This window comes from Lissotriton vulgaris, chromosome 8 (genome assembly GCF_964263255.1).
Source record: "Lissotriton vulgaris chromosome 8, aLisVul1.2, whole genome shotgun sequence".
Lineage (NCBI taxonomy): Eukaryota > Metazoa > Chordata > Amphibia > Caudata > Salamandridae > Lissotriton > Lissotriton vulgaris.
Window position 1 is genome coordinate 873,519,438 of NC_141696.1, and position 20,322 is coordinate 873,539,759.

At 44.0% G+C, this 20,322-nt stretch overlaps 1 protein-coding gene across 4 annotated transcripts in view; it reads right to left on the reverse strand.

The window, feature by feature from the left end:
* TGDS (TDP-glucose 4,6-dehydratase) overlaps positions 1-20,322 on the reverse strand; it is a 417,256-nt gene that overhangs the window by 36,409 nt on the left and 360,525 nt on the right. For all 4 annotated transcript variants that reach the window (XR_015299323.1, XM_086934798.1, XM_086934800.1 and 1 more), the window contains one exon: positions 9,838-9,881. Coding sequence is in view for 3 of the 4 variants with exons in the window: in XM_086934798.1 (XP_086790924.1) it covers positions 9,838-9,881 (44 nt within the window). In the remaining variant the exon portion in view is untranslated. The remainder of the gene's footprint in view (positions 1-9,837; positions 9,882-20,322) is intronic.

Genomic DNA, 20,322 nt, shown 5'->3' on the forward strand with positions numbered 1-20,322 from the left:
GCAAAAGTACAGGATTCCATCACTGCACCTTGGATAAAGATATATGAGTAGTTTACAAGTATTACAGTACTGTCGGTTAAATAAATTGGCTAACCGATCTGACGGAGATACAAATATTGCATGGTGAGCTAAGCATATAGTTAATGTTACCCTGGGACCACTAGTTTCAGAGAACATAGCCTGGAACTTGTAATGCCTCAACAGTTGCACATATTTAAAGTAGGTCACATATGTTTACATAGTGAGCGATGACTCGTAGACCAATTGCATCCAACCAGACCACGTTAAAGAAGAAAGAAAGACACGTGTGAACCCTAACGTAGATAGTTCTCTTAAATTTCCCTATCCCCTCATCAGCCTGGGAAAGTCAAGAGAGAGAAGAATCAACAGCACTAATACTATTACTACTACCTGAAAAGATAAGGATAGTAAAAGAGAACGCAGGAGAGAGTAAGAATAGGAGAAGAGTAAGACTATGCTCTGGGTCAAAGGGCCTGCTCATGAGTTAGCATACTTATGGACTGGTGATGGGAGGTTTATCAAATTTAACTAATTATGGTAAGGAGCCATCACACAATCCTGGTCGTTCAAATGTATGTGGTGAGGGGACCACAGATAAGGGAGACTTCATCTATTTCTGAGGTTGGTAAATCATGGGGGTTTAAAGACCTTAGATGCAGAGTCAAGTGCTTCCCATATCTTCCTGTGCTTAGGTTTCCAAGGAGAAGTATTTAAGGTGCTATTATCCGCACCTCTTAAAAAAGTTAGCCATTATTGCCATTTCTTGAATGAGATTTTCTCAAAACTCTTCGTTACACAGCACTATCTTACACGCCAGTGTTAGCATTAAGTCAAGCATAAAGCGATCATCCTCCCAAGACAGGTCTGGGTCAAGAAAACCAGCCAGTATGTATGATAATTCTTTAACCAGTGAAATGTTGAGTATCTGAGTAATGTAATTGAAAACTTTATTCCAGAAATGTTCTAACTTAGGACACATTAGGAGCATATGAGGTAAGTCCCCTGTTTGAGAGTTGCAGTTACACATTGTGGGGACTAGATTCGTTTAAGTCTGAACAGTTTTGCAGCAGTCCAATAGTTCCTATTCATGATCATGAATTTTGTTTGAGAAAGAGTGGGGGAGATTTTGTGTTTGAAAGGCATCATATGTATTCGTGGCCAATCAAGTGTAAGTGTTTTGCTATTCGGTTCTACTTCCCATTTTGTTATGTTACTCAAGTAAAGCTTACTCTTAGGGGTAGTAACAATTTATAGATCCTTGAGACTCTGTGACCTCCATTAGACATATGTTGTAGTTTGGAGGGAAGCGAGGGAGAAAGAAATGTAAGATCAAGTTTGGAAATCTGAAATTTCAGTTTCAGGAAGTCTAAAAGTCTAATTCTGTTAAACCTTTCTCAATTTTAAGTGTGGAGAAGGGTATAGGAGAGGTGTTATTATAGAGGTCCTGAATGAAATTGATACCTTTACAGGACCACTCTTCCCAGAATATTGTTTCTTTGGTTTTTTTTTATCGCTGGGTTATACCAGATACCCTGTGCAATTGAAGCGCCCATTTTAATTTTGGATAATGTATTCAAACGTGACAAGGCTTTTTTAGTATTTAAAAATATGTATTTAGAGTGCTACAATTTAGAAGACTGCATGGTCATAAATGCTGGAAGGGGGATTCCTTTAATGAGAAGTAATTCTACATCTAATCATTGGTGTCTGTAGACAAGATTCTCCATAAACCATGCTGCCCCTTGTTTGCACAGGTATGCTATTTGGTAGATCCTAAAAATTGGCAAGCCTACACCTCCACTATTCTTAGAGAGTCCAAGTTTACTTAGAGAAATCCTTCATTTTTTCCCCTGCCATAGGAACTTGTTGATGGCAGTATCTACCTTCTTTAAAAAACTTGTCAGAAAGCATCATAGGGAGAATACTAACGAGATAGTTTATAAGAGGCAATATCATAATTTTAACCGTCACTACTCTCCCCCACCACAATATATATTTGGGTGACCATCCTTCTAAAAGGTCAGAGATTTTTTTTAAAGAAATAGTTTTGTTTTTTTCTAGTGTGGAGATAAGGTCCCTACAGAATTCTAGATCTAGGTACCTAATTGCGCCTGACTGCCATCTCAAACCAGACAACACTTTGAACATCTAGTGGAGCTTACGTAAAAGAAGCAACATGCTCATCTTTCAATGTATAGGTAGATACTGAAGGTCATAAATGAAAGGTGAACATCTTAACTTATAACATTGGGTAACTTGGGCATACTAGCATTATATCATTTCTACCTAAATAAAATAAAAGCATGAGAAAAACGTTAGTTGAAGTAGTAATTCTTTTTGGAAAATACTGCATTAACAAAAACAAAAATCAAATTTCCATTAGCCCTACAGGTCGAATAGGTTAATGTTGGTAAACTCAAAAGGTCTCCATTCAGACGTATTTCTTAGAGTAGGGAAATAAATATAGATTTTGGTCCAATTAATAAAAGTCAGAAATGGTGGGAAAAATGTCAAGGCCTGATTAAGACATTAAATCTGGCAATGGCGGTAAGTTTGCAATTTCCCATAATTATGTCTTTATTAATTTTAAATCTTCCAAAATGTCTGGCAATATTTAGTGAATAGTTATTAACAATAAGAAGTAAAAGGTTTCACTGTAATTGCCATATCATTTCCACTTTTTCCATCCCCTTCAAAGAAAAACGAAGAAGCTCACTTTGAGTGCTGTACACCTTGAGTTAGTGAACAACACAAAGTACCCAAACCACAGTGACTCAATACGTTTTTTTGATACAGGGTAAGAAACCAATTTATTGTCGCTTCCCTAGACACCATTATTTTGTGTCAATCATTTTGTATTTTTTTTATTTTCAAAGAATTGCTGACAGAAAAAGACATTGATTCCAAATATTTACAAGGCTAAACAAACTTTAACAAACATTAAAGGCAAAGACTATTTACACATTTAGAAACCATTATGTCACGCATTAGAAAGTATTCTCACATCAGACATTAAATAAAACAATTATTGAAAAAATAATACAAACATTTTTATCACAAACAACAAAAAAAATTGCAAACACTGAATGAGAGAAACTAGGGGTTGGGAGGATAGAATATAAGTAATTAAATGACATATATATTTTAATGCTGGGCCAGCCGGTCCAAGCTTTTGTACAACAATGATACTTTGTATCTCCCAAACAACCCTGCCGATGCGTTTCTAGACCAGACTGGAGTCACTGGTCTGTCATCAGGGCTGTATGTGTCTTGTCTCAAGGCTGCTCAATGTAGAATTTCAGAGGGGGTCTTTTGGAGGTCCGTTTAAATGAATAGCGTGGCCGAACAGAGAAGCCTTTTACTTTGGGTAGTGCCGAGTGCTGGCAGGATCCATTAGGTGCGGCGTAACCATCAATTTTGATTCTTGATTTGATCTCTCGTTTGCGCATGAAAGGGGTTGTTAATTTCAGCGTTCTGTAGCTGGAGCTGCTGCTCTGTGCTGCTGGATTCGAATTTCTCTCAATAAAGCACTCAAATGCAGAGTGTGATAAGGTTTTGCTGCATTAGTGGCACAACAAAGCTACATATTAGCACTGCAAGAACTTCGGCATTATCATCAGCAAAACGCTGGCGATAATGGAGAAAGAAGAAATTCAATAAAGTGTGGAGTATCTATAATCCGGTGCATTCTTCATCACATTTGTTGAAAAATTTAAAATCTAGAGGTAAATTTATGTTACTTGATTTATAAAAATTAATATTCTTAACTGCTCGACATAGGACAAGTAATCAAATAATAAAAACACCAAACAATGACCAGTGCCAATTCAAAAAGTACAATAAAAAAGGTGCTACAAAGCATTTATGATCATGCTAGTGGGAAAGAAAGGTAATTGGGAAACAACTCCTGAGGAGACTATGGAACAAGATCTGAATGTAGTTCCATATCCTAAGAGCACAGACACAGAAAGATGTTTTTGTTATTTTCTCCTTCCGGGTGTGTTTAGTTTCTAATCTGGCAATACCGGAGTCCATCATCTGTTGTTGACTACCAGATACTGTTAGTTACTTAGCTAGGTAGACAGGCGTCATTGAGTAGAGTGCCTTCTAAGTGATTAGTCTGAATTTGAACATAAGCCTGGCTTGCATGGGCAGCCATTGTAGATCCTTAAGTGCAAGGGTTTGGCTTTAGGTTTCTTTAGCCTCTTGATGAGCTGTGCTCTGTGTGAAAGATGCCTTTCAAGGAAGCAAGGTTGGTCTCTGGGATGCCATGGACCAAGGATTTGTCTCCATCTAGGCAGGAGTGGACTAAGGCTTGCACTGTCATTCTACAGTCTTCTTGTGGTAGAAAATGTTTCATTTCAATATCATCAATTATTCCTTAATTGCAGTTTGACCTGGCAGTAGTGCCATGTAATATACAGAGATCTGGGCCTAAATGCATGGTTTTCCTGCTTACCATGCCAATCCAGTTTTGACCCAGACATATGCAAATCAGTCTTAACCCTGCGCCCATGGTGAACAGTCCAGCCCGAACTGCCAGGCCAGGTCCTCCCTGGATGGTAAACAAGCATCTTATGACCAGTCAGGCAAGATAGTTTGACTGCAGAGGCATGGAGAGCACGGGACCCACGTCTTGGCACACCCATCCCCTCGATGTGACAAATGCAGAAAGTACATTGATGGAAGAATGCAGAACAATGTCATACATTCACCCCAGTACAGAGATCTGGGCCTAAATCCATCGTTTTTTTGCTCGCCATGCCATTCCAGTTTGGCTGGCTGATGAAGAGTGATGCCCTGAAACCGGTCACAGGATGCTTGTTTCGGTCTAGGGAGGACCTGGCTTGGCAGTTCGGGCTGGACTATTCCCACAAGGAACAGGGTCATGACTGATTTGCATATGGCTGGGTCCAAACTGGGGTGGTGTGGTGAGCTAAAGAATGATGGATTTAACCCAGATCCTTTAGACTGGGGGAGAATGTTTGCATTTTCCAGCATTCCGTCCATCAATTGTTTCTTTTGCATATGTTGCCCTAAGTGGTAAGGGTATGCCCAGACGTGGGTCCCATGCTCACTATACTACTGGATTCAAGCTAGCCTGGCTGATGAAGGGTGATGCCCTGAAACCGGTCCCAGGATGCCTGTTTCCAGTCCAGGGAGGACCTGGCTTGGCAATTCGGGCTGGACTGTTCCCACAAGGAACAGGGTCAAGACTGATTTGCATATGGCTGGGTCCAAACTGGGATGGTGTGGTGGTGTGGTGAGCAAAAGAATGATGGATTTAACCCAGATCCTTGTGACTGGTGGTGAATGTTTGCTTTGTCCAGCATTCCGTCCATCAATTGTTTCTTTTGCATATGAATATAGATACACACACATGAAGTCATATACCTTAAAATGTGTGAATGGACCTGTTAAATGTTGAAGACTAGTTTAAATCTTAAAAGATCCCCTTCCCTCATAATGTTCTTGCTGCCACCACTAATTGAGTGTAAAGAAATATATACACCACAAATTAATTTGAGAATCGGTACAAAGGACATGTGTAGTCCGAATCCATTCTGTCTTACAATAAAATTAGGTATTTTAAACCACTTTCTATTAAATGACCAACTACTGTGTAAATCAGAAAAAAGCTTATCAGATAACAGAAAATCGAGAGAAGCGTCAGTTCCTACAGACAATGGAGACTCAGGTGCTCCATACCCATGCAGGACCCCACACAATCCTATATGTGCAAAGCTATGTGCCTAAACTGAACATTAGTGGCCCAATATCAAGTTTTAAATGGGGGCATCATTTTGTGTGAGAACACTGATTTCAAAGGCAGTGAGATAAGGCCTTTGGTTCCCGGTTTTCATCTAAGACACCACTGGCCATCTGATAGACAGTATTTTCACTAACATCACGCCGAACAAGCCCCAAAACAACCAGACGCAAGTGGAATGCAATCTCCAAGGAAACCTGGACCAAAGAACATCTAGATCACCACACAATGAACCAAGATGACCTCACCTTATTCATCACCAACTTCAACTACTGGGTCACCTCCTGCGCAGACGTCCTGACCCCACTCAAAACCACAGCCCCCTCACTGACCAGACTCAAGCAAGTTGTACACCAATTATCTATGGTTCACCAATCACCATTGCCAACAGCTGAAGCCCGGCTGCAGAATCACCCACAACAACAGTAACAAGGAAACCTACAAATAAGCCCTCCAACACTACCACTAGCAACTCAAAGCTGCCAAGTGCTCAGTTGAGACAAAGGGGAATAACAACAGAACAATGACTCAAAGGAAATCTTCACCATAGTGAAAGAATATGCCTCCCCTACCACCAGCTCAACAGCTGGCAACAATTCTCAGGATCTCTGCTCACAGCTCGCTCTTTACACAACCTTCAACAACTTCGCCCCCCAACTGGAGCCATCCATTCTTGCAACCGTCCATCACGACATTGGCAACACAGAAACTGCTCTGTCCAGCTGGTCCACCGCCAGCCCTACAGACACAGTCACCAACATGCACTCCATCCACTTCCCTTGGGCCCTTGCCTGCACTTCGCCTTTTCCAAAGATCTCAAGCCTATCTGCATTGCCTCACCCTGATCTTCTTTGACTCACTCACCACTGCTACCTTTCCAGGTGCCTGGAAACACACCACCTCCCTGCCTCTACGGAAAAAAAACCATACAGCAGATCCAATTTCACAAGCAACTAAGGACCGTCTCCCTGCTATCATACCCAGCGAAAGTCTAGGAGTAACTCAAAGAACTAGCAAAACAACGCAACCACAATTACCTCCTGGACACATCCCAATCCGGATTCAGTCCTAACAATAGCACTGCCACTGTCCCCGTTGTCAAGAACCAACAATATTCGGCTTCTCATGGACAAAAGCAACACCGCAGCCCACCTCCTCCTCAACATCTCCACAGGTTTCAACTCCGTCTCTCACCCGATCCTAATCCAATGCTTCCACGGGATATGGGTTTGTGGAACAACTCCTAAATGGATCACATCCTTCCTCACAGGCTTCACACAAAAGGTTAGCCTAACCCCCTACACCTCCGAACCCTCCAATCTGATTTGTGGCATCCCCCAGGGATCTTCCCTTAGCCCCACAGTCTTCAATGCCTACAAGGCCCTGCTCACCAAAATCATCTAAACCCATGGTCTCAACATCCTCTCATATGCCGAAGACATACAACTCATCCTCTCCCTATCCATGTACACCGTCAATACCCATGCAAAGTCACTCGGGGGATAAAATCCAACTCCGTAAAACTCAACTCAGGTAAGACAGCGGCGGTACTCTATGGAAGGGACACCAGTCTAGTCCTTGCCCTGGTGGCCATTGAAAGTAGCACCAACACCCACCTCATCCAGCCAAGCCAGAAACCTAAGAATCGTGATCGACAACCAAATACCAATGCCCAGCTGGGTCAATTTGATCACCTCCTCATACTTCCATACCTTCAAGTTTCCCATGAAGATTTTCAGAGGACTTCCTCTCAACACTCGTCCAACTATCACCCAAGCCCTACTCACAAGCAGGCTAGACTACAGAAATGTACTTGATAACAAAAAATACACCCTACTCAGCAAGAGGCTCCAGATCATCCAGAATGCAGCAGCCTGGCTCACACTGAACATCCCACCCATACCTAAATATCCACTCTCCTCAAGGACCTCCACTGGCTCCACATCCACAAGCGCGCCCAGTTCAAACTACTCATTCACACATACATGACTTTTCACAACCTATCTCCCACCTATCGGAAAAACTGCATCAGCTTCTAATTTCTCCACTCAACATCTTTGATCTGCCATCAGTCTGTTCGCTTCTGTCCAGTGCATCCAAAGAACCAGTGCCACTGACTCGCCCTCTCGTACCTACTAGCTCTTAAAGCCTGGATCGAGCTCCACCTTCACATTAAAGCCACCAGTGCAGCCCTAGAATTCTGGAAAAAACCCTGAAAACTTGCCTCTTCCAATAGGCTTAAGCCAGGATTGCACCCACCTTCTCAAAGCATCATTATACATATTTGGGTGATGTGCACGCTCTATAAGTAACCATAATATAAGACAGCAGTGAAATCTCAGCCTAAATTTGGGAACAACTGTTGACTTAATTGTCAGAACTAAGCATTTGCAGATGTTCAGTACAGGTAGCTCCAACTCCTCAATAACGGAAGGTTCTGGAATGCAATATTCTGGTTTTGTCAATGTTAACTTTCATGACTCTAATCAAAACCTACCACCTAAGACAGCTGCAGCATTGGATTTTAAATTGTCCTCAGAGAGCCTTTTGAAATACCTATGTGATTGCAAAGATGTCATCCATTAGACTGACAAATTAAATATTAGAACATCACAGGCAGCGTCTAATTAAAAAAAAAGAAAGTACAAGTTTGCAAAGCTTTCCATAGAAGTCCAATGCCAGAGCTGTTAGACGATGGATTTGCACAGTATTATGGCTACCTAGTCTTGAGTTCACCTCAAGGTTTTCTTCCACCACCCTAAATCTATACTTCCTGTCTCTGGCTCACTCTTGTACGTTCTTTTTCATTCTTGTTTTCTTCCTTTGCTACAGCCTTCCTAACTTACTCTCTTTTCTCCCTGTCCTTCTTTTGATCAAAATCTCATGATGAAAAATAACTTCCTGTCCCTAAAGTTGAATGCTTCTGCTCAACACATAAATAAAACAAATAAGGAAACGCAATTTCAGGCTCGATTTATCCCCCAAAGCACTAAAGTAATGTAGGTCGCATCTTACCATCCGAGACAATGAGGGCCTGTAACTAACAAAGCTTCTTGGCAGCAGGCAGCATAATACATAGATGTGGGATTCAAACTAATCTTTTTTATGCCGTAACGCTCTCCTTACCCACCAGCTAAACCTTAGTGGGCTCACCCCATGGCACATCGCAACACATTCAAATCGCTATGCTTAACATACAAGGCCCTGAATAAAACCGGACCAGTGTTTCTTAAAAACCTTTTCTCCTGGAGATATCCTGCCAGACAGCTATGATCCGCTGGCGCTAGAGTTATGATGTTCCAAGGATTCGCACCTCCAGTTGGGGAGGCAAAAGCATTTCTTATGGCACTGCTACGCTGCCAATGGATATCAAAGCTGCGAGCTCACTTTCCTCTTTTAGAAAGGGTCTTAAAACATGGTATTTCAGAATTAGATTACTCCTTTCACAGGCTTACTTGTAGTTTTTAGCGCCAAGACACCCCTGGGTATTTGTGCACTCAATACGTTTTATTGGCATACCATAACATAACACCCTACAGTATGAAGACCACCGACTTAAAAAAGACAGACCAACGGCTGTTGCAAAATTATGGAAACAGAGCTGTTGCATAATCTATACTGCAGATTGCCCCTCCCTCTATTGTGAAGTGATCACACACATTTATATTTTATGAAATAATTAAAAGAATGTCAATTTTGAAGGTTATTTATAACCCTTAACTGTTTATCTTGACTGTACTGAACCAAATAATTAAGTGCCACCTATCAAAATAATACATGCTTTGGCAATTGGACCACTTTTCTAGAACATATGAGAATTTCCAAGCAATTAAGTATTGCCTTTGCTAGGAGAACATCAAAATGTGAACCAGTGGAAGCACGTTTTATTTGTATTTTTACAGGTTTTCTTTAACCACGGCCACTCCGCCAAAAGCTCCACAAATGTAATGCTGAATCTGTCGTTGTGAAAATAACAGCTTACTATTGAGCCAGTTGGTCTGGGACCTAATGCAGAACAGGCCTTACGAAATACTACTGGTACTTACCATTTTTTGTTACGTTGCAATAGAGAAATAAACTTTGGAATTACCTGAAAAAAGGCAGAAAATAGAGATAAGATAGTCACAAACAATTATATGTCTACAGACACACACACATTACTCTGAATATAGAAATTAGACAGTTAGCCCTTTACAATTAACTGTGTGTAAACATCATAAACCTGTCAAACTGCACCAGCATAGACTGCACATCAATGCAGATCATTTAGTAATACTCTGGGACATATTTGTCGCCAGCATTTTGTAATAAGTTTAGCAGCACTACAATAGTACTCTTAAAGTACTATACAATGATATTCACAAACCTACTATCTGCACCTCTCCTATTGTTTCTATGGGGAGATCCTCACACATGTATGGTTACTACTTAGCAGTATATGTGGATGCGGGTCAGAGGGGATAACTGGAAAAAAGGGCATATTTCCTACTAAATGGGAGGAGTTTTAAGAGGCAAAAATAGATAGTGTTTAATGAGGCTGAGGAGGTAGGCACCTACTCACAAATGAGTATGCCCATTGTTAATCACAAACTGGACTTCTAAAGTTACTAATTCCAAAAAAGAAACCAAAACAGTAGTAAATTACTCTAGCTCAGAGTAAGCCCAGCTCCAGACTTGGCCAACCACTGTCACTGCAAAACTCTACCATAGAAAATAATGATGGTAGGGAGTTAAAATAAAATCCCAAAAGGAAATAATAAAAGAAAGTATTTAAACCGGTTATATATATATAACTATAATGTATATATTTCAATGTTCAGAAATATCTAAAAAGAAATCAATTATTTAAATATAAAATGTTTTAACAAATGTTTTGAATTAGAAATTAAAGTAACTAACTTTTATTAAACTCAATCACTTTTAATGTATTCAATCTGTCACTTTTAACATGTATGAATGCATTTTTTTTACTTTAAGTTAGAATTTAATTTCTAATTTAAACCTCAGGAAAAATAAGTTATTTAATTTGATATATTCAAATTAAAGATGTAATTCATAATTAAATAGTGCTGCAGCATTTCCATTGTGTTCTACATTTAAAATAAATATATACATTTAATTTAAAACGATATTTAGCATAAAAATATATGTATTATTTTGTTGGAATGAAATAAACCTTTTACTTTTCTCTATATTTTGTCACAGGGAGACTTCAGAGTCGGGATAAAGATCTCCCTATACTAAAGTATAGGGACATTTTACGAAGTTGATTAAACTATATATTACATTATTAAAAATACTATTGTTAAATATTAATGTAAATTCATGACATATTAATTTTAAATGTAGAACAAAATATAAAAATGTTATAGCACTATTAATTTCAAATTGAATTGCATTTCTAATGTAAACATTTAGGGGCCTATTATCATGGCATTCATCGCCACCACCCTACCGGCGGTGACGATCCGCCTGCCAAAACACCCCCCCGGACGGCCATTTACCTCCCCACCACCACATTAGCATGGCGGGGGGTACTGTGGCAGACATAAAAACCGTACGCCGCTTTTCCGCCGGCAGGCAATCGTCACGATTGCCCGCAGGGCGGAAAAGGCCTATAATATGGTGGCGATGCCTTGCAGGCACCGCCATCCATATTATGATGTGTGCAGTGGAATGCCTTTCCATGTTGGAGACTCTGTCATGGAAAGGCATGCAGAGTTTACTTTGGGGGCCAGTTGCCCGCCCCGGAGCGGTGGGGGGGCGGGGCTGCACATTGGGGGTACCCATGGTACCCCCCCATCATTGGCATTCACAAGGTTGCAGGCACCGTGCGGTGCTGGTTGCGTTGTGCATGCCAATGCACAACATGCATTTTCAACATTTTGGCAGGTGCTGCTTACAGCACCGCCTGTCACAATGGTGAATATGCGGGATGCGACCGCCAGAGTGGCGGTCGCATCCTAATGGGCACAGAGGGACCGCCGCACCTCTGGCAGTCTGTCCCAATTACAGACCTCTAAGGGTCCGAATACGATGTCAGGTGGAAACTTTCCTTCCGACACAGTCTTGGAATCGAGACTGACTGACCTGCGCTCGGCAGTTCCGCCCGACAGAGTCCCATTCCTTTCTATGGGAGCTTGTGTTCCGCCTGACAAAACAGGCTCCTATGGTGAAATGGGGTGTGCGTGTAAACCCTGAACTTTGTCGCAGGCACCCCAATGGTGTCTGTCACACAGTGCAGAGTTTTATAGGGGGGTCCCTTAGGTACAACTGGAGGCCTCAGGATGAGGGGGGGCCTGCTAGGGGCCCCAAAAGTCACCTTCCAACAGCCTTTCTATGTCAGACAGGCCGACTCGGAAAGGCTGTTGGAAATCGGCATTGTAATCACAAGGTCGGAACCGCTGTCCATAGAGGTGTAAGATGCGGTTCTGACCGACGTTAATTCTCCGAGAGCTGGTCTGAACTGATTCGGAATGACCTCGTGGTTTACAATCCGAACCCGAACATCGTAATCACTTGGGCGGATTGTAAACCAACCGAGTCAGTCGGAAGTGTTTCAACATGGTCGAGGAGATTCAGACTGTCGGGAGGAGGCTTTCCCCCTGACATAGTCATTGCCCCCCAAGTTTATCTGTCTGAAGTTTAAATTGAAAAATACATCTAGGATAAGAATGCCTCCTGCAATGTGTTACAGGGGTGTTTTCTAATTTATTCCCAGCACTGCCGAACATGGGTAAGTGTCCCCCCTCTATGAACAATGCACCAAGTGTGTTGAAATGACTTCGGGCTAGATTCACAAAGGTAATTAGACCAAAAGTCTAACTTAACTACTTTTCAGTATTCACAAAGGTGAGTTACTACTAGTAACTATACCACTAGTAATTTTACGAGTAGTATCTTTACTAGTAGTACATTTACTAGCGGTAAAGTTACTAGAAGTAACTTAACTTTGTGAATACCGAAAAGTATTAAAGTTAGACTTTTGGTCCAAACTTTAGCTTTGTTAATCGGGCCCTGGGCCTAAATTTAGATTTCAAGTCCAAGTTTACCTTTCTGAATCGGGCCCTTGATGTTTTTTTCCATTAATGTCTCTGTATTTCTTTTCTAAATAACTAAACAATATCATGTACCTGGTTGTACGCTCTTGATTTTTAACTTTAAGTAAAATATTTATTTGAGATGCTTTCACATGAAATGATTCAATGTAAATATGGTTTAAGAGTGTCCTCAAGCCCCAATTCATTTCATGCATATCCAATGCCCTTCTTCAGGGGACAATATCTTTGATTCTGAAACCAACAAACAATGAAAATAAGATCTAGTTTAAAAAGGAGTGTGAATTTATTACACACCTACATAAACAAAAATGAAAACATGGGGCGTGTCCAATATGGCGACATGAGCGGTCAAACTTACAACTCGCCCCGCACAACCACAGAATTATCCTTTGACCAGCCTCCCGAGATCTGCTATAGCTTACCGGACCAGCTGCGGGCTACTCTGGAGGCGTCCCACGTGTTTCCAAATACCAGATTCAGGGCGATAAGACCCGCGGGGAGGCTGCGCACTGCAGCGAGGACCGGAATTCGCGTTTGAAGTCCCTCCCCCACAGACCCTCGCTGGTGAAGTGCCGGATCTTACTTGCTGCTTGTGGGTCCTGCAACTGAGGCGGGACATGTCTTGACGGGTTGCAGTCATATTGAGCCCCCACCCCTTGCACCAGACATCATCAGAAGATTGCTGCAGTAAAGGGTTGGAGACGGGCCTGGCCATGGACATAGAAAGGCAGTCCGAGCTCCATTTTCACTGGGACTGCCATGCACCTCGTGGCCAGCAATAGATAGAACGGCTAGAGAACAGGTAGGCTGCAAAGCTCCCATCTAACCAAGCGCTCCGCACATCTCCAATCACTGAGGGAGCACCAATACCACAAATTGGACCGTGCCGGACCGGAGACCCAGATAGGTGGGCTTGCCGCGCATTCAGTGGTTACACCCTGCCCACAATAGCGCGCACTGGCATACGGGGCCCCGGAGCTTAACACTGGGTTCCCCCCTTTGCCATATAAATGCAATGGAGGCCTGTGGCGACATAGGACATATTGTGGGCGCAGCGTGGCTCAGGGGGACTATGGATGGATGAGCGCTCTCCTGCCCTTCTTCGGCCGGCCCCCCATGAGCCATACTGGAGGCTGCACAGTTGCAGGTCGCTTTAACGTGGAAGCCTCCCCCCCCACCCAACAGGGTGCATAGAGGAGCAGGGCCTACTAATCGGACTCCGCCACATCACTCTACCCCTTACCCTGCGTACTAGCCTGGGTGTGTTTACTGCAAGGGAAGAGAGATCTGAAGATTGCCCCTCAATGCCCAGGGGTGCAACCAAGAGCGCAGAGCGGGCACTGATTTCTCCTTCTCCTAGAATCTCAGGAGCACTTCCGCCGTAGAAATGGGCAAGATGAAGTGGAGAAGCAGCCGCCACTGACCACGGATCTGAAGGGTCAACTGCCTGGGGCTGCGGAGGCCGACCAACAATCAATGGCCCAATCAATGCCACAAGGACATATTTTGCACCGCCTTGAACGTATGGCGGCGGTAATAGACATCAAATCCACCCTGGCCCCAAAACTAGATATGTTATGCGCAGACTTCAGCTTCCTGCCATATGACCATAAGAAGCTGAAGGACAGGATGTCGGTGGTGGAATTCACAATCGCTGCAGTGAAGCCCTCTGTATCCTCCATGGAAGCCTAAGTTAAGACACTGCAAGAAAAAGTGAATTATCTCCGAGACCGTGTTGACGATCACGAGAGCAGATCGCGCCGGAATAATGTGCGCCTGGTGAGTCTGTCGGAACGCGTTGAGGGGCAGAGCATAGAGCTATACCTGGAATCATGGTTCTTGGACAGCATACTGCAAGGCATGCATTCAAAGTTCTTCTCCGTGGAGCGAATGCATACAGTTCCGAGGGGCCCACATCGACAAAGAGCTCCCCCCAGACCGGCAGTCACACGCCTCTTCAATTACCGCGATAGAGACCACATCCTAAATGTTACAAGGGCCCGAGGTCAATGGATGGTTGAGAGCGCTGAAGTGCACATATACCCGGATAACACTGCAGCAGTACAGCAATGCAGGGCATTCTTTATGGAAGTTAAACGCTGCCTCTGTGAGCCTGAGATAAAATATGCTCTACAATATCTGGCCCAGCTGCGTATACAACACCAAGGTAACACAGTTTTCTGACGATCTCCGGAGGATGCATTGACCTGGACGGAACAGAATGAAGTGGCGACGGCCCGAAATCCACTGAGGATTCACGACAACAATGGAAGGTTACACCTCGCGGGCGCCGCGGCCAGTCTTGCGGGTCCCATCCTACAAAGGCTCAAGCTGCGCAGGAATGGGAAAAAGCTCTCAAACAAGCAGGAAAGCACGGAGCTGCCACGTCACCTTCCTCTCCAGCCTCGGAAACAGAGACCTCTATAGAACAGGAATACTGCTGGACGGACTCTCAGCAGCAGCTGATGCTGGGCGAAGGCCCTAATGTGACACCTCAGACTTCCAATGAACTAGGTTAGCCATCTATGGTTCTATGTCTTCCAGGAATCGCAACAAATAACCTAAAGGAACACTATATACCTGCAAATGGGGACTGTTAGCTGAAAGAAGTTGTCATCACCTGAGCGGCTGACCCACGAACATACTACCAAGGCGGTCTGGAGATTGCGACTGAGACCGAGCAAGCATTCACATGTCCCACACACAATAAGTGACTGTTACAGACCTATCTTGAGTTGTATAATTTACTGTTTTTCTCTTTTTCTTCTTGCTTTTTTGAACTATTATGGTTGCATATCAGTGCATATGGGCCTTTGCCTTTTGGCAATTCAGCCTGGGGTGGGGGGATTGGTTTATAGTATACCATGAAATGTCAGTTAACGGCATATACCGGTGTGCCTTGCAAAAATGTATAGCTACTAAAGGGGGGCTACTGAGCTGCCTTTTTGCATGTGGGAAACACACATTTACTTAAATGCATGGGACTAAGCATTTATTGGTAACCTGGAATGTGCACGGTCTAGCTGGGTGTGCAAAGAGACACAAAGTGTACCAGTATTTGCGAAGGCACAAGATTGCTATTTCTTTGCTCCAGGAGACCCATTTAGCACAACAGACATTACAGTCACTCAATAACAGATGGAGGGGCACGGTTATAGGCACAACTTATTCGGAGTACGTCAGGGTGACGCCAGGTGTCCCAATGCAGATAAATCACACACGCACCAACCCTAAAGGCCGCTATGCGATTCTGGAGGGCTTGCTGAATGGCCGACCATTATCTCTGGTGTTACTTTGCGCGCCTAACTCAGGGCAATCCACTTTCCTCCAGTCTCTAACCCCGGAACTCCTCAGAGATCCACTAGCTCTCACTTACTTGGGGGGCAACTATAATGGCGTTCCCAACTTGACACTCGACCGCTATCGCTCTCGCCCTCCCCTCTCCGGAGCACAGGCTGTCGGACTCGCACATGATATAACAGCTTGGGCCGCACAGATGCGACTGACGGAAACCTGGTGTGCGAAGCATTCTACAAAACAGGTATATTCACATTACTCCTCCCTTTATGACTTGTACACGCGTATTGATACCATCGACTGCTCGGACACAGTACTAACACATGTAACCCACACTGAATACCTGCCCCGCATGGTGTCGGACCATAGTCCTCTGCAATCCAATTGATCTGGGGTGCGTCCAGACCCAGTATACTGACTTGGTGACTCCCCCTAAAAGCACTGCGCGACCAAGCTCTGAATGCTACCATCCCACAGTCTATAATCACATACTTCCAGGCCAACGAAGGGACTGCCATGCATGCCGGTATTGAATGGGATGCCCTGAAGGTCGTGCTAAGCGGACTAGTTATACAGGCTGTGTACAGCACTCGCATGACATTAACCAACGAGATGCAGGGGCTAGAAGCTGACATATTAAGTCAGGAATGCGCAGCCCCCACGGATCCACACATACTACATACACTCTCCAAAACCTGTTTAGCATATAAGGAGGTATTGGATAAATTGTGCGCTCTTGATTACAAGCAATATCTGCCAGACAGCACGCGAAGGGTGACAAAGCGGCAGGACGCTTGCATGGCTGTTAAAGAGTGACTTAAGGCAACCACCTCTTACAGCAATATACACTCCAAATGGTACCCTGGTCAATACTCAGGAGCAAATCAATGACTCCTTTTATAACTATTAAGTATCCTTATATGAGGCCCCAGAAGTAAGTGACCCATTGGCAATACACCAGTTTCTAGAACAGGTGGCCTCTCCCAAAAATAACGAAGGACCAATACTCAGAATTTGAGGAACCGCTCTCAATAACGGAAAATCTCAGATACGATCATGCAACTTGCAAGGGGCAAAATTCCCTGTATGGATGGTTGGCCTGCAGAATTTTACGTTACTTACTCTACCCAGCTGGAACCTCGGTTACTTACTGTATATCAAGAATCCTTTGATAGAGGCATATGCCCACTTCCTTCTGCGAGGCCGTGCTTGTAGTTCTCCCTAAACATGGGCGCGACCCTGTTCTTATGACCTCGTTCCGCCCTTTGTCCTTACTAACATCGGACTGTAAAATTCTGGATAAGTTACCTGCCAATAGATTACTGGAGGTCGTCCCCCTGGAGGTCCATGAGGACCAGAATGGCTTTGTCCCAGGCAGGAACACTGGGCTGAACATCACCGCTGTTTAAGATACTAGAATGTGCCCAATCGGACCCAACACTGGATAGCAGCCTTAGACATAGAAAAGGCCTTTGACACCCTGGAGTAGGAATACCTGCAGGCAGTGCTGGCCCGGTACGGGATAGACCCTACATTTCTACGTTGGGTGCAAATACTGTATACCAACCCATGGCCTCGGGTGAAAACAGGTTGGGCTATTTCGGCCCACTTTAATATTGAACGTGGAACCAGGCAAGGGTGTCCACTCTCGCCTCCGCTGTTTACCCTAGCCACGGAACCCTTGGCCTGTATGCTACCTTGTTGTTTTGGTGTACCCTCCGTTGTTAGTTAGCTTTATTTGTTCAAATGCTTGTAACAAGAAGCATACAAGTCATTACTATATAGTGGCTGATTATTTTGTGATTTAGGTATCACGCAGCCATTCATTAAGATATGATTGTCTAAACTGAACTACTATGATAAAAAGCTTCACGTAGGCACCATCACAATTTTTATGATTGGTTTTGTCTGCACAAATACATGTATGTTATGTTTGTTCTTTGCTGAAAGTGTGTGAAGAGAATCTGGTTGTGATTGAGGGAGTGATTGTGAAAGAGGGTGTATGGAATTTCGTTGAGGAGCACTTACATTCGTTCACTGACGTCGTTTGTCTTTGTTTACTGCACATATTTATAAAAAGATTTGTATACTCCTTTGCAAAAATTGAAAAATAAAAAACAAATGTTGATGAATTAATTCAACTATATGACTAAAAATTGCAGTTTCTAGTCTATCGCAAATTATTTAGGCCACTTAGTTTTCAGTGCTGGCACTTGTTTTGTTTGTTTGGTATATTGGACTCTGCCTCACTGAATAGAGTCAAAGCCCTTGGTTGTTTGGTAATGTTTTAGACTTGGGCATCCAAGTACACATGCAGTGGCATATAGTGTCCCTTTGCGCAGGCGATTCACTGATCTATCTCTGTAACCAGGACGGGGCACTGCAAGGAATAGTGTAACTCTTAGACACCCATACACACTTGTCGGGCCTGAAAGTTAATTAGGATAATTCTGTTTTGCTCCCGATATCGCCTATCCCAGTCGAGCACAGGCAGAGGCAGCCCATGATTTACTTACTAGAGCTTACAACTCATTTAAATAATTGGGTGTCCAGGTCGACCATTCAATGTCTGATCTGATGGACGGCAATCTGGAAAGAGCGATTGCCATGGCCAAAGCGAGTCTCCCATTTTGGTTTGCTCTCCCGTTGTCCGCCAAGAGTCGGATAGCCACATAAAAGATGCTCCTTCTTCCTAGGCTCCTCTATTTTTTTGCTGTTTTCCCTTACACACCACCTCAAAAAATGTTCCATTACTTACACTCACTTTAGTATCCCTGATCTGGGGTAATTCCAGTAGCACTTTCAAAGCTCCAACTCCCTATATCAGAGGGGGGATTGGGGGAGCCCAACTATGAATCCGCCCAGCTCCAGTGGCTCGCAAGGCAGCCCTGGCTGAACTAGACACCTGGGCAATATCATTGAGGCGACCTGACCTGATTACATGGTTATCAGGCACTAGAACTCTGCTTCAAAGGATGGAGGGTTGCGCTTTACTACGGGCAGCCCGTAGCGCCTGGTCACATTACGTAATGCCTAAGCGCCGCCCTACCCCATATGCCCCAGACCTCCCTATCGAAACGCTCCTCGGTTTGTACACCCGCCTCAAGCGTCTGGAACAGGCCGACTGGCAGGCAGCGGGATTGTCAATGTGGGGAGATTTATTTGTAGACTCTGCGTTATCTAACTTTGACACCTGAGGGGCGACTACCGGGTCGCTCCCGGAACATTTCTTCCATGTGCCACTCTGACACAACAGGGAACACATACATTGGGGGACTTAAGCTCTGTTCCACCGACTTCCGAGGCTTTACAGACACTGCTGTCCCACTGGTCAGGTAGGAAGGCCATCACAGCTATATATACCTCACTCAGAATGGACATGACCCCCTCCTTGTACCCACTGCGCGAATACTGGTCAGCAGCGCTCGCCACGGACATTACAGACAAGCAGTGTAAACTAAGCATTGGAAGCCCCAAGACAATATCAAAGAACGCCCGCTTGAAGTTCACGCAATTCAATTATTTGCACCACACATACCTATCTCATCACAGACTGGCGCAAATGTATCCAACATCTACCGATATATGCCCCCAGGAGCCATGACATAAAACTGGTTTCCTGCATATGGTCTGGACATGCTCCCACATCGCAGCATACTGGGGGAGGATCTCTGACATACTAGCGGCGGCAACGGGAACCATATCTCAAATCCAGGGGGCGCACTATCTGCTGGGCATTACCAAGAGAAACGTGCAATGGAACAACCTCAATAAATGAATTGATTTGGCACAGGTACTGGCTAAACGCTCTATAGCTATGGCCTGGAAGTCCCCGACTGGCCTTTCCATTGGACATCGGCTGATGGCCCTTCTGCGCGCACTAGTGGCTGAAAATGACACATCGTCAATGCAACTACCATGCCCATCAGCCAGAATCCAACCCGTGGACTGGCAACATTATGTGACTGTTATAGAAATAAGACTTAGGGACACGAACGACCATGGGTGATAAGCCATAAACACTGATGTGCCCCTGCCTAAAGCAACTACGACACCTCAAGTACCCACATCCGGGTATGCTCGTAACAGGGAACCGGGAACATATGCACATGTACGCGGATACGACACCTGGGGATATAGTCAAGTCAAGTCAAGTCATAAAATTTGTATAGC